Genomic DNA, 15,284 nt, shown 5'->3' with positions numbered 1-15,284 from the left:
ATTTACTTTTTGAAAACAAAAAAGTACTTTTGAAAAAAAAGAGACTTTATAAACACAATTTCCCAAAGAGTCTAATAATTTTATGATTTTCTAAGAGGAATACTGCAAGAATATTCCTGCATATCTAAGAGAAATATTAAAATTAGAATTTTAATAGAGGTAGGTGAGATACAGTGTCCCGCCTTCCCTAATTCTGCTTGTATTTGCAAGCACTTATAATACGCTGAACAGCACACTGAAGTGTTTCTGTTGAGAAGCGATAGTCTATGCCAGATGGTCCTGTGTTAGTTATGTTAAATTTCACTGAGTTCAAGAGTTGGTTAATTGTTTCCAGTTGTTTGCTCAATAAGTGAGAAATACAGGCACTCTAAAAAGGAGGCAGCAGTCCTACACTACTGCTGTTTTATAGGGATAACCCTATCATGAAGGAAAGGATGATGGAAGATTTTGGTCCACTTAGGTAGTTGTGAGTCACCTAAGTATTTTTCTGAATTGAATGTGAAATTTTTGCTGCTGTGGGAACAATTAAAGATCTCAAGACATAATATATCTCACACAGCAGGATTTCATTTTAGTGAAGACACAGATTTTCCCACACAATCCCTCTCGAGAGGAAAGCCTCTCATTTCTTGTGCATAAATATTAGGGAAAGTCTCGAAATAATTTGTCTTCTGGCATATCCTTTACACTTACTCCCAGTAGTTGAGCTGATGCTTCTCACTGAGGAACCCATAAGCCTTCCATGTTAGGTTACTGTTACTAACAAGCAGATGGTAAAAATTTGCCACAGGGCATCATTGGCATCAATACCACAGCTTACCCTTACTGGACAACTGGTGAATAAGCATTTAAAAAGTGGGTAATTAAAAAGCACTCCTCTTTGCCTTAAGATTGTTCTGATTAGTGCAAGGAACTAAATCCATGTGCAGAAATTAATTTCAGAACAAGAGTTCCTTGTTACTTTTTTTGATTAACCTGCTTCAAAAGCTATTATGCTTTAAAAGTAAGTCTACCTTGAGCCACATTTATATTCAGGACTAGACTGGAGTTAAAAGAGGACAGTGTATAGGACACACAAAGAGATACTCTGGTCCATTCTAATAAAGGAGAAAAATAACTAGGGTGTAACTATTTTTGGGAACTGTTACATGGATACTTGTGAACCCCAACTCCAACCACTGTCCAATTTAAACTACTAACATTTTTTCATTTATTATGTACTGACAGCTGATTTTTTTAACCCGATGCAGAAGTAATGAGGCTGGAGTTAGAGTCTTTCCTGGCAGCTAGATGGAGGAGCACAGGGAAATTTAGGATTAGTGTTTATGACTACTCTAACTTGACGCATTTGGTTTCGTATAGTCAGGCCCAATCTTAGCAATCTTACCAGGACCCACAATTCACTGATGATATGCCAGATTGATTTCACGGATTCACATTCAGAGGGCTTGTTGGGCCTGAATTGCAGATGTAGTTGAGCTCTTCTCAACACAGGGCTGAAAACTGTGACAGTGTTACACCTCTGGCATACTGGGGCAAACTAACGGTCCCTCTGCTACGAGTGAATGCCCCCTGATACTCAGGAGTACCCATTATGCTTGTGAGGTGTCAATGCACTCTCCCAGAATTAGATCAGATCCCTGATTTTTTAGCAATCTTCCCTTCTTCTTCAAGGTCACTCCCCCTGCTAAATGCAGGTGGTGGGTGAGGAAAAGCAGACCATAGTGCTGTCTCTGTACTTACCTGAACAGTGCTCCAGACTGGGAGAATTCTTTTGATGATTGGATCTACCACTTTTGTGGCTCTTTTGTACAGTGCAGGCAGTTTAAACAGGCCACAGTAACACTGTGAGACAAATCTCACTGCATATACCTAGACCATTGCTGAATCTGTCTTACACTCCCTAGGCGTATCAACAGCATTTTAAGCGTGCCTTTGCTTTCTCACTCCCCTTCCATACTTCAAATTACAGCTCTTCATTATTCATAAAAAAATAAGAAGGGCTAAGTGACCTCTCATAGTTTCATTTTTTCCTTCTTGCTTGTTCTCAAATCAGGCAAGATTTCTAGGAAAGCTCTATCAACAACTGGATAGCCTTAACACAATATATAACAGATATAACGTGATACATTACAAGTAGATACAACTAAGATTTTAGGAATAAGATAAGGGAAATATTTTCATTGTTGTGTAACAGTTCTGTTTCTTGCTGATAACACCTGCTTTACTCAAACATCTGAAGAAAAACTAACAGAAAACCTGGACTGGTAAAGAGTGACATTACAGACTTTTCACCTATTGATTCCTATTGTTATTTTATTCCTTCAGTGTTCAGCATCAGCAAAAATGAGACAGAAACAAGTTCTTTTTTTTAAAAGATTAATGACAATACAGCTTTCCCCTATCCTGCCGGACTTTCCTAAGAGACAAAAGGCACATTTCACAGGCATTCCTTAATAAATAGGATTTTGTGATTACAAGGTTTACATAGAACTACACCAATCAGATCACAATTACAAAATCTTCCCTTCACAGCTTTTCTGACATTACTGCATAAAGACCATCCACAGCAAAGTAGCATGAACTGAATAGTGATACTGGACTGTCATTTTAATTGGAATATTTACATATGAACAGACTAAATAAAAAATGAAGGCCACCTTTGTGACCAAAGGAACAGAAAACTTGTGAGAAAACACCCCAGTGCTCAATAAATAGACCATTCTTTCCGACTTTTAAGCTTTGTGTATCAACTTCCCTCTATACAATTAGAACACAAGTATTTTAGAAGAACAACATAAACCCAACAGAAGACTGCCAAGAAGAATTCGGGAAGACTAGTTCAACCCATCTCATTCTTTTGCTAAACAGTCTTACAGAGCCAGGAGTTCCCTCTAGCATGAAAAGCAGCTGTAATTACAAATAAGATTTTTTTTCTACTGTTTTTGCTTTGCTTTAAATCTACAGGCTTTTTTAGGATCACCTGCTAAGCATAGCAGGCATATCAAGCATGAAAGAAAACCATTATTTGCAGTCAGTCAACATGAAAACATTTCAAGTATGAATAGTACCTTATTACACTGAAAGTATATGAATGTAAGGAATACCATGGGGCAGCATGTTTTTAACCCAACTTTGAAATGGAGCATTTTCTGTTAAGTCACTGACAAATGCATGCACAGGGTTTCAGATACCAGAAGGTCCCCTGTTAGCTTATGGGCACATTTATTGCTTAAAAAGTGGTTTCGGCGTGCAATGCAGGAACGGGCTGATCCTGGTGTGCCCTCCTTGCTGTACTCAGTGTTTTCATCCTCAGCGTTCACAGGAATGGATTTTAAGCGACTATTCAGTTTGATGCTTTGAGCTGGAGAGAAGCTGAGTTAATAGTTGTTAGTTTCCATAGCAAAAGCTGTTTGGAGTCGGCACTGAAAGAAAGTGTACTTTTTCCTTCAGTAGGAGATAAATCAACGTAGCTGAGAAAATGCGTTAGGAAGCAGGCACTTTATAGGACAACTGGAGATGGGCTTCTCCTGGACACCGCCACCAAACGGGCTGGTGTTTCCTTTGCAAAGTTTAAGCGGCTCTCAGCTGGCCATAGAAAATGGCACTGAGGCTGACTTTGAAAGTCCTGCTTTGGCCTATGGGGCAAGAACTTAATGTCGAGATTTCTTAGTGGGGGGACACAGTGGAGTACTGCACGTTAGGGATGGAGAAGGCAGGGGCAAAACCCAGTGTCTTCTCAGGCAGCATGCATCCCACACACCCGCTTAAGGAGTGCCCGGCCCGCATTTGTGTGCGAGTTCAGGTTTATTGTATTTTTTCCCCTGCCCTTAAAGAAGGGTGCAAAATGCACATGGAACTGATCCAAGAGTTTCCCTCTGTCAACCCGCTTCCCTCAGAAACCCAGAGGGAGCCCCCGGGCTGCCCCGCAGCCCTGCAGAAACGCTTCAGGGGAGCTCCCCTCACCTGCCGGTCCGCCGCTTCTCAGGGAGGAGGGAAAGCCCGAGGGCGAGCCGGTGCCCCGCGAGCAGCCGCCCCTTCCCCAGGCACCGGGCGGGCCCTGCTCCCGCCGCCCGCCCGCCCCTACCCCCGCGGCGGCGGGCACGGCGCGCCCCCGGCGCCCGAGGAAGGTGAGGGGCGGTCGGGACGCGGCCCTTCTCGCTTCCCGCCTCGACAACAAAAGGCTGCCGCGGGGAGCCTCTCCGCAGGGCCGGGAGCTCGCCACGGGCCCCCGCTGCCCCCCCCTTTCCCCCCCGGCCCGCCCGGGGCGCTCCCGGCCGGCGGCTCCTCGCGGGGCTGCGGCGACCTCCTGCTGCGCGGAGTGGCCCGGCCGCCGCTCCCGGGGGATGCGGGCGGAAAGCGAGGGGCTGCAGGGCCGCCTCCCCTTCCCCGCCACTGACCTGTGCAGCAGGACGCTCTGCACCGAGTCCAGATCCTCCAGGTTCCTGGTGACGGGCGGCGGGATGCTGTACCTGCCCGCCCCGAACATCGCGGGCGCCCGCGGGCCCTTCATCGCCCGCCTCCCGCCGCACCGGGGACTGCGGGCGCCCGCGGGCAGGTGGGAGCCCTTCAACCCGCCCGCCTCCCGCCGCGCCTCCCGCGCGGTCCTAGAGCCCGCCGGCGCCACGGCGCGGGGCGCGGGGGACGGGCGGGGGGGTGCTGCTCCCGCGGAGACGCGGCCTTCCGCCCCCCCCCCGCCCCGGGCTCTGCCACGGCCCCTTGCCACCGCCCAGTGGGCTGCTCTACGCTGTCGCCCGGTGTCGGCTCTCTCGGCAGCTAACGACCCGCCGGAAACACAAGTTTCATATACATGCAGTAAAGCCGTGCCGAGCTGCAGCCATAGGTTGGTTGGTGGGTTTTTTTCCCCTCCCAGCTGCATCCCCAGCTCCCATTATGTGAGAAAATGGGTTTCCCCCCACGTATTTTCCTGTTGGTTGAAATAATGTAATTGCCTGGCTGATTCAATTTCCTTAAATATCAATACAAAAAATTGTCAGTCCCACAAACTCTGATCCAGTCTTTGCTTCCCTTTTTCACAGAAGAGTAATTACAAGCGCTTTTACTGAGTTACAGAGCTCCTTACTGGTTTCCCACCTGCAAAGTTCTCACACGGTGTATTGAACAAACACTGATGCAAATGTATAAGAAGTGGTGCAACCCATACCTTGGCCATTTTTATTTCTTATCCATGAATTGCCATCATTTATTTCCTCTGCTCAATTTCACAGAGATCAGTTTTCTCTAATGTTCAGATTTTTTCAAGATGTGCTCATCTCCTCCAGATCTGCTACATGTGATTTAAGATCAATAGCTAATAAAGTCTTGCAATCAGTTATTAAAAGCATCACATTTAGTTTCTCTCAGTCATTGTGTCTGAGATAATTATAGCAACACAGCAATGAAGTTTTGTTTTTTTTCTCAGAAAGACCATTAAGAGGAGGACCATCGGCATGATACAGAATGGATTACAAATTGGAAGCCATTGAATATTTTAGCACCCAACTCCATGGAATATTGGCCACTGCATGGAGTAGAAACTTCAGCTTTTTTAAGCCTTTGGCTTGAGCAGAGAGTGAGTGACAACAGCTCAGTTTGAAGAAGGTAAATGCAGAATCACTGTGAGTCTGTGGCTGGGATTCTCACCAAGCAGTGAGACTCTAGTGTTTAGGTGTCTTAACCACTTTTTCCTTTTTTAATTTTTGGTTTCTTTCTTTCTTTGATACCAGGTAGAAATTTTAAGAGAACACTTTCCTCTGAATTCTACTCCTGCCAAAGAACCTGGGAACCACTGTCATCTACCGAGGTAAGCAACAGCAGTGGTAGTATTTAGGATTATGACCATAAAACCTTTGTCGTGACCTTTAGCACCAGGGCTATGGTGCCAGGGAAGCTGAAGGTATACCAGGATTTTGGGTCTAAATAGCAGTGGGTGGAGGAGATTGGGATGTACAGTATTAAAATAAGCACAAGGCTTTTGCAGTGGGCACAGAGCGAAGAACTTCTTGCAATACCCACATCTTCATTTCAGAAAGCTGATGCAAATCGCATGGTGGTTATGTCCCCATCACTCTAGAAAAACACTTAGGCACTATCCATGTTTCTGAGTGACTGCACCAGTTAGAAATTTTCCTCCTGTTCATAGATAGTTTTGTGTCTTCATAGTATGTCTGCTATGGTTAATGAGCCCTGTGAAAGTGGGGAAGTGACAGTGCAGGTGGTTTTAAATTGTGTTCACTCATCTACATGCCGAATTGAAAAAAAAAAAAAAGGGGGGGACAAAAATTAACTGATGATGCTTAATGTTGCATTGATTAATCAAAAAATATTTTGTAATTCCTCTTTGACGTAATGAGCCTTTGGCAGCTCAGTGTCTGACAGCAGCATAATTAGGAGCCAGAGCTGCTAGCGCTGCATGTATTTTCTTCAAGCAAACAAGAGGCAAAAGTCCCTACACATGCATACTGAGGCTATAAATTTTAGGCTAGAATTTCATATAGATCTGGGATTTCAGCAGCTTATCTGGACTGCTAGATTCCCATCAGTCCTGTACAATGTGGTTTTCAGAACAGCGTTATGGAACAGCAACAGAACAAAAAGCTGCAGAGATTTATTTTGCTATATTTTTTTTCACTCTTAGTACTATTTTTATGCCCCAAGGGAGCAGAGATGTTTAATTTTCTACACAACAGGGGTGTGTTTTCCCAGTTCTTTTAGGACAACACAAACCCCACTTCTAGGGCTGGCAGTTTGATGGTAGAAAACAACAAAACCCCCAAACATTACCATCAAAATCACACTGCATTGCCAGAAGGCCCTTCCAAGATGCTTGTCAGCTTTTCTTTGTCCCTGGGTTCCTTCTCACGGGAGACCATTCTTTGTGTTTCTCACAGCTACTGATCTAATGCTGAGCTTCACGATAACATCATCTGCTACTAATATTGTACTTTCACATGGGCTTGGATTCGACTGTGAGGATCTTTATTAGAATTGCTTACATCTCAGCAAAACTAGAACATGTAAATATAAATAAAGAGAGCCTCAAAATGTGCCAAAATGGGAAAAGGTGACTTAGGTTTTGTGTAGCTCCTGAAATGGCAGATCCAATGGCACCACGCTGCTGGTAAACAGGCAACATTACTAATTTAAAATAAAATAGAATGTTTTTCTAGATATGAAATACATCTTTTACCACCATCTGTATGCCTAGGCTTAATATTTATGGACAACTGGAAAATGAGAGAGGAGCAGAAATTCCAAAGTGATACAGTGGATACTTTCAGAACCATTCCCTCCCTGCCCCCCCCAAATATATTTGTTACCTTTACCACACATAAGATTCTTAAGTTAGAATAGAGAGTTCTGAGCTAGCATTAATCCTATAACACAACTTCTGCAAATCCCCCAGGCCTTTGACATTTACAAGAATTATTTTAGTTAAGTCTTACATATTAAAGTTTCACTAAAATACAAAGTGCCATTTCATTGTATTTTCTGCAAGACTTTCACATGAGTACAACAGGGCACAGGAAAAGGAAGGTCACCATTCCATTTGAGGTCTGTCAGCTCTTCTATTTAACTACATATAGAGAACATGGCATTACAGCGTATTTCCTGAATCCAATGAAATACATGCAACTGGAGAAAGATTAAGAAGCTTTGCTATGCAGAGAAACAAAACCATTAGGGACTGGGGAAGGAGGAAATTTAACCAGGTTAAAAACAGCAATGACAACAAAAAATAATTTTAACAGGCACTCTGCATACAAAATAATTGTAGTATGCCTGGGTTCCCCTTCCATCTGCAGTACTTTTACTGCCAGTTGAACTGCCTTAAAAGCCCTTCTACTTTGTTAAAGAACAATTCTGGTGTTTCTGATATAAAAGGAAACAAAAAAGAAATAGCAAAGTATTATGATGCTGTGCTTGTGACAGAGATCTCTTTTGGAGATCGTAGTGTGTTTTTTCTTAAATAAGCTGTTGTTAGGCACTGATTATGAAGCTATTTCCTATGCTGACAGGGTCAGAAGTTTTTGAATCGTAATCCCCATTTGGAAATGACTAAAAGAGGTACTTAAGCTACTTTTGCTATGTTTGAAGACCTTTGCCTTCAAGTTTGAAGACGAGCCTTGACTTGGCTAGTAAGTTTTAGTGTACCTAGAGATCAAAGACTAACCTGCTTTCATTGGCCGCACAAGGTGGAAATCAGGTTATCATCACTTCATATATATGGTTTGTCATTTATATAGTTAGCTCTAAGATGTTAGTACTCTGGGGATAGCTGAAGTCTTTCAGAAGAGACTTTATCCCTTCCACTGAATTTGGAAGGGGAAATAGGAAATTATTAATCAATCCCCTCCCCTTGAGGCAATACATACTTCCTAGTCCAATGCCCTGGTAATAGCCAGCTGCCAGGGCTGTTGGCTGCTGACCCAGGATGGGTGAAGTGTGAGGTTTGAATGAAAGCGGGCTGACTGTGACTGTTTGGAGAAGACAAAAGTTGTACCAAGATTCTAAGAATTTAATGGAAATTAGGAGTGCAGAGCAGGGAGGGTTTGGAGGTTTTGTCTCTTTTAGATCATTTTTACCTATAACATTTTTTTTGTACTGGTGATAAATTTGTAGAAAAAGCTATTTTGTTCTGCTTGATTATACCTATGGGTAAGGCAGACTGTACCTTACCGTACTCGGTTCCCAAACTAAGGGCTATGGCACATTGTTGTTTGAGCACAAGGTTACTTTCCAGGCTATTCTATCCTTCCTCATCTTTTATCTTATGAAACTACCCCTGTAACAGAGACAGCAGAACAGGCGCTGAGAATGCATTTCACCAGCTGCAACTCATAGTCCAGCATATTAACTTAACCCCCTGTCTACTTCCATTTATTTTGTTATGCCAAGCTATAAATTGTGGCAGCTGAGTGTCAAGTTCATGTATCTGTTGCATTAAGCTATGGTAACCAAAGGGATCCAGGAATGATGAACCAGAGACCACTTTTTCTACTCATCTGAAACGAGAGAGATTTGAGAACCTAATGATTTTTTTCCCCTCTCCATCTGACCAGGTCATGTGTAGTTTATCTTTTACTTTTAAATAGGAGATTGTTTCTCTTTGGATGTAGTAGGCAAGCAAGGGCTACATTACCACAAGGGATGAAAACCCATAAAGGAAACTAATCAGCACTGGATTGTTTTGTGTTGTTATATTGCTTTTTTTGGTAAGTGGGTTCATTAACAAATAGGCTTCTACTGTCTCAAAAACTTAAAAATAACGGCAAAGATTAGTAAAAAGCAGCCATTTTCATTAGTGAATACTGTTCTTCAGAATCAAGACCCATAAAGGAGTGTGCATAAATTCTGCTATTCTGTGTAGAAACATTCTTCAAGCCTATAGTGGTTTATTTCTAGTATTACTTGATTTTCTGCTGATTAATAGTGGATAGTGATGACAATTTTGCGGAGTGTATATTTATTCTCAGATAACAAGGTAGGATAGGCTCCCACTCACCAGAAGATGCATGCTCCTGTTGCTGCATTTAAAAGGTCGAGAGGTGGGGTTGGAGGGTATTTTTGCCGAGGAGAGGTTTCCAGGCTCTGCCTCCTTTTCACAACCAGCTATCAAGGTTATATAGGAGGCAGAGATAATATCTACTTTTCACTTCTGACATGATCAAATATGAACATCTGCCTCTGTGCTTTTTATTCTAATGGAGGCTAGATGCATGAAAAAACCCCATGTCAAAACACAGAGATTTTGGTGTTATTGCATCACTTAAAGGATAGCTCCTTCTTTTCTGTCTGCGTGGAGAAAGCTGGTTCCCCAAGTTGTTATCCTGTTAACTCACTTGTATTATATCAGCACTGCAGTGCAGAGAGCAGAAGTTTAACTCAGCTATGCTGAATTTAATGATCTGTCCTCAGAGTGCAGGGGCACTAAACACTGTGTGCAGTTGCCATGACTGCCTTCAGTCCAGCTTTCCAGCAGCAAGAGAGAAAACCCAGTTTATCTGTCAAACAAATTTCCTGTAATTCTGGGATCTCTTCAAAACCAGCCCCAAAGGCAATACTTTTGACAAACTGGCAGTCAGCAATACATGAACCCCTGGAAATAAGAATTAATAGTCCAGGGGTAAACCATTAGTCCAAGGAGTAAGTGATAAACTGAAGAGAGTGTAGGATGCTGTTGGTCATTTCAATCAATCAATCAATTCCCTCCGCAAAGACTTTTCAGTTTGCAGAACAGTGGGTATAGAGTGGCAACATGTGGCTACTTTGTGGTCTTTAAAATAATTTACTAGATTTTTATTACTTCCTCTAAGAGTTTTTTGTACAAATGAGGAGTCCAAGTCTAGCTGAAAAAGCTGTCCTAAAATATTATGAGATTATTGATATATTGCAAAGGCTGCTAAAACATAATTAGATTTTGTTAAACTGAAGCTGATAACGTTCCTGTAAATTTGTCTATAAATGTGGTTTGTGACCATCTGCTCTTCTGAGAAGTAGATGAGAACTATAAAAAGGGGCAACTTATGCTTTATATGAACATCTGGGCAAAGTATAAGAATATCTGGCAAACATGCTAAATAATAATAAAAAAATAATCCTGTGACCCCAGATTTATTTTCTGGAATTGATTTTAAGGCTCTCTTTTACTCTTATCCCCACCTTCTGGTCTGAGTTTCTGGAGAAAGACTTAAGTGTTCAGCTAGCTCACTCCTTCTGTCTTTTTGCTTCCTTCAAGCAGCAAGTAGACTTGTTGTTGCATTATAGGGTTTTTTGTAAAAACTTTACTTGAATGTTTTTTTCTTGGTAGTGGTTTTTGGTTTTTTTGTTTTTATAAAAATAAGCACTTTTTTTCAAGTCCAGATTCTGGAGACATGTGAATATTTAATTTTATTTTAAGGAATATGGTTCCTATACCTAATCCTAGTGGTTTCAAAGTAGAATATGAAAATTCAACTTTATTGGTACTAAGAAAGAAGACAAAACCACACTTTTATTGTATTCAGATCTCATAATTGAAAAGAAATCTAATGGTTAATGATTTGATGCATGCTAATTAATATTTGGGGCTGGCAATGCAGTATATGTCACGATCATTGACAGTAACCCATGGCAAAAAACATCCTGCCCTAATTCATGTAATAGCAATGATAAGATTGTGTATTAATCTTATTTAACACTGAAGGAAAGGAAATTTATGGAACATTGATTAGGCAGCTTGTCTGTGATTTATGCATTCACAAGCAAATATGCACACTTTGTACGTGCCATCTCACCACCAGTGCTTTTGAATTAAGCTGAATTTCCTTTCTTGTGTGGGACTCTCAAAAAAATGTATGTCGAATTTTTATGGATTAAACAATGTATATAAGTAGTTTAATCATGAGGTAAGTAGGATTATTTTAAAAGTTAAAGGCTTTTAAAATTTTCCTATCAGGTGTGCAAAGAATCCTCCACTTCTTAAATATATACATGCATAACACTGAAAGCAGTCACAACTGACTTATAGCTTGAGAAAACAAATACTTCCCTCACTCATTTCATCAGAGGTTATGCTTTTAAAATGTAAATATTTTAGTAGCTCACAAGATTTTACAAAAAAGCAGAATAGCACCACCTGGTGCTGAGCAAAGTTTTTACTATCCATTCCAATCTCACTTTTTTTGAGATTATTGCTGTACAGATAAACTACTGCCTTTCACAATCACAATTTCAGGTCAAATGATTAGGGACATGACATTACCACTATCTCTATTATTAATGCTTCCTGGCCCTTCTTTCTTCTAGGCCTCCCCCCCGCCCCCAGCCGTAAGCTACAAGTAAAAAAGTTCTTGTAGCTTAAACATTCTGGACATGTGTAAAAAACTTCTTGATTAAAATCTGACTTTTAGAGTTTTATTCAGCTGGTGTAGATTTAAGGATGATGAAGAACTACAGCTTAATGTGAACTTCACTGCTCTTTCTCTTTGTTTGTAATTATTTCTGGGCTTCCTCACGGTGCTCGGAATTAAAAGCATAATAGAGGTTAAGACCTACATCCTGAAAGAACTTCAGATGCCTAAAAGCTGTCAAAATCGATGAGAAGTTAAGTGCCTGAGGATCTGTCCCTAAGAATTAAATTTCTATTCATTAGATATTTATTTCTGCAAATTAAAGAATTTAAGGTAGCATCTTGTTTTAAAGTAATCTATTTCCTGCTTGATATTTATACAGTCCCCAACTGAAGCCCATGACAAGTATAAAAAAAATCCTTTGTATGTGACATCCCAGCAGGAACCCTAAATTGCAGCTACATCGTGAACCTACCTAGAATTACAGCTTAGATTTCAGTCTCCAGCTGCGCTGTCACTCTTAGGGCTTTCTGATTCTGAAGCCTGCACAAACAACAAAAGGAAACCAGCATCTCAGCATTAAAACTGAAAGGAAATGCCTTCCCCCAAAGCTTAGCTGCGTCTTTCCTTACCTGCCTTGCCTTCAAACAGTAAATAAAACCATTTGGGAAAAACACTGAGCCTCATTTTGTTCCTGCTGAAACTATTGAATGCTGAAGCTATTGGATGACAAACTGCCATAAAACTTTATATATTGGCAAAAGGGTTAACTGGTATTGGCTGTTACTTAGTATGAAGAACATCGAAGAACAAGGTGGTTTATTTCTGCCTGATGTTTTGTTTTTCTGTGTTGCAGTTTGCCATTCATTCCTTCTTCAGTGATTGATAGCACATTATGATCACTCTGTCCCATAAGCACCACTTTGTGTGTCACTGTTTTGATTATGTTACTTTTTAAAGATGACTTGCATCTATTTTTTTTGGAGTAAGAAAATTGTTTTTATAAAACCAATACACTCATACAATAAACACCAATACATTAATAAGTCAGTCATTACTTAAACTGTCAGAAATGATTAAGGGGCAGTTTGTGAATTTGTCACAACATTGCTTTGGAATTTATTATTATTTTTTTAAAGTTTTATGTGTTTGGAGTATCAAAACTATCTAAAATTGGTATTTTTTCAGATTAATGAGGCAACACTGAGTACCTTTATGTAAAGAGATACTATGGGCATATATGAGCATGTACAGCAGGAGGGTTGCAATCTCTCAACTAACAAGCCAAAAACTTACACAATAAGAGCAATGCTGTACGAGATAGTTGCTTGACCCTAAAAGTGTGACCAAACCTGGTTAGCTTGCGCTCAGTGCTGTAACGATACATTACTGCTGATGTGCTACAGATCAGGAAATCAAAGCATTCACAGCTCTAAAAATATTTTTTATTTCTCAGATAGTTGCTAGCTAATAGTGAGCTAGTTTTCTCATCTGACAAAATCCTGATGTACATGTAGCCTTTATGATTTCTGTAATTTAGGATAGAACATTCTAAATACACTGTGGCATGTCTTGGCCTGGTTGCCTGTTGTCTTCCAGCATCTGTGCTATTTCTCACTGCTTACTTGCACAAAAATCAGGGCAGTCATGGTGTTGTTTAGGAGATGACGTTCACTCTTCTGAGATAACAGAATTCTAATCAAACTACTGTGCAACTTTATTTCTTATGGTCTCTGAAATCTCAGGTATTTGTTTGCTTTCCATCTTATCAAAGCATTTTCATCTGACATAGTCTCCTTCTTTATTTCTTCCATATAGCAGATGCACTTGATCATCTTGACCCTGTGCATAGGATCATGCAGCTGAAAGGAGCCTGTGGCACTGCAGGGACAGAGCTATCTAATCCTGTGCCCCAGCCTCTGGAAGATTCACTCCTTAGCTATAGGTAGTGTCATGGCTTCTTTCTCACTATGTGACTGTAGGTACATCACATTTCTTTTGCAAGCATGTCCTGAATGCATGGATTTACCAATAAACAGAGTCTTAACAGTTTGCAGGAGAAGTTGAGAGGCATATTGTTCACTGTTTTAATTTCAAATGCCGAAAACATTCCACAACCTGTCTCAGCTGAGGACAGTTTTACCTAATCTTCTATGTTTCATGATACGGCTGTATTTACAATTGTGCTTGTTTTCAGTATCCACAGAGGGACTTAAAAATCCAATTAGCCAACCATTCTGATTAATTTTCAGACTATAAATTTTGATTTGCAAGCAAGAAACACTAGAGGGCATTGCAAGTTCTGTGCACATAATTTCTGGTAACTCCACAGTGCTCTCATTTAACAGCAGTCATCTCAATGTGATTAACAAATAAAAGATTACTAACGTGATAGGAAAAGCTGTGGAGGGCATGTGCAGACCGAAAAAAATGGCTGGCACTTAATGACAAGTACAATGATCATTTGGTCAGCAAGCACATGCAGCACACACAAAACAAACCAGCATAATATGAGGTTGCACATGAATTTCTCTGAAAATGGAAGCAAAACAGTATTAGGTACAGCCATTTCTGAAAATAGAATTGTGTAACCTGGGGCTGGAAGGGTTATGTATTCCATCCTGTCTCTGGTCTGAGAAACAATATTTTTTCCCCACATGCACTGTACAAATTCTGTTTAAAATTTCACAACATTTTTGTTCAATATTTAACAAAAATACTGATGATTTCACTACGGGTGTTTCAAGTGAGTTCTGAACTGCATGTGTTTGTATGAAGAGAGAAGGAAAGTAAAGGCAGAATGAGTGTATACAAAGGGGGATTTTAGGAGTAGTTTCAAAGTCATTTGCTTAGAATTTGCAAGATGGTTCTTTGATTTTCCTGCAAAAAATGAAGACTCTTCAGAAACTTCAGCGTCTTGTAATACATGTCACTGATCTTTCTTCCTGGAAATAATAGCGCAGGAAAAATTCTGAGGATGCAAATAGTTCTTGAGACAGAACTGTGCATATGGGATACAACAGAGGACTGTCTTCCTTTGAGGAGGAAGGTGGCTTACCCTCCCTTATCTCTTTGTCTGGTTTAGATGTCTGTATGTGTCTGTATATGCCAGACTTCAAAGAGGGTATTTTTTTGAAAAGTGCACATGCTGCCATGGTGTCAGAGGGAGTGCATAGTGGTGCAAGGAAAGGCAGCCTCCTCCTGCTTCTCTGATTCCTATCAGTTTTGCAAACCTGCACAGAGCTGTGCACTGTCACAGGCTGGGGTCCAAAATACTGGCATTTATTGCTGTCTTACTTCTATGTAGTTCTGTGTTTAATCAAAAATGATTAAGCCTGGGTTTTTTTTCTGTAGTCATTTTTCATATTGCTAAACTACTCAGCCCATGTAGCTATTTAACATCATCTGTCACAACTGAACTGTTCTTAGGGATTTTAGAGATTTCCATATCAA

At 40.8% G+C, this 15,284-nt stretch overlaps 1 protein-coding gene across 1 annotated transcript in view; it reads right to left on the bottom strand.

The window, feature by feature from the left end:
* Window positions 1–4,575, bottom strand: part of INTU (inturned planar cell polarity protein) — a 55,637-nt gene extending 51,062 nt beyond the window's left edge. The window contains exon 1 of the mRNA XM_040613173.1: window positions 4,401–4,575. Within this exon, the coding sequence (XP_040469107.1) occupies window positions 4,401–4,513 (113 nt within the window). The 5' untranslated portion in view covers window positions 4,514–4,575. The remainder of the gene's footprint in view (window positions 1–4,400) is intronic.
* Between the last annotated feature and the right edge of the window lie 10,709 nt (window positions 4,576–15,284).

This window comes from Falco naumanni, chromosome 1 (genome assembly GCF_017639655.2).
Source record: "Falco naumanni isolate bFalNau1 chromosome 1, bFalNau1.pat, whole genome shotgun sequence".
NCBI lineage: Eukaryota > Metazoa > Chordata > Aves > Falconiformes > Falconidae > Falco > Falco naumanni.
This window is presented reverse-complemented; position numbering and strand designations above follow the sequence as displayed.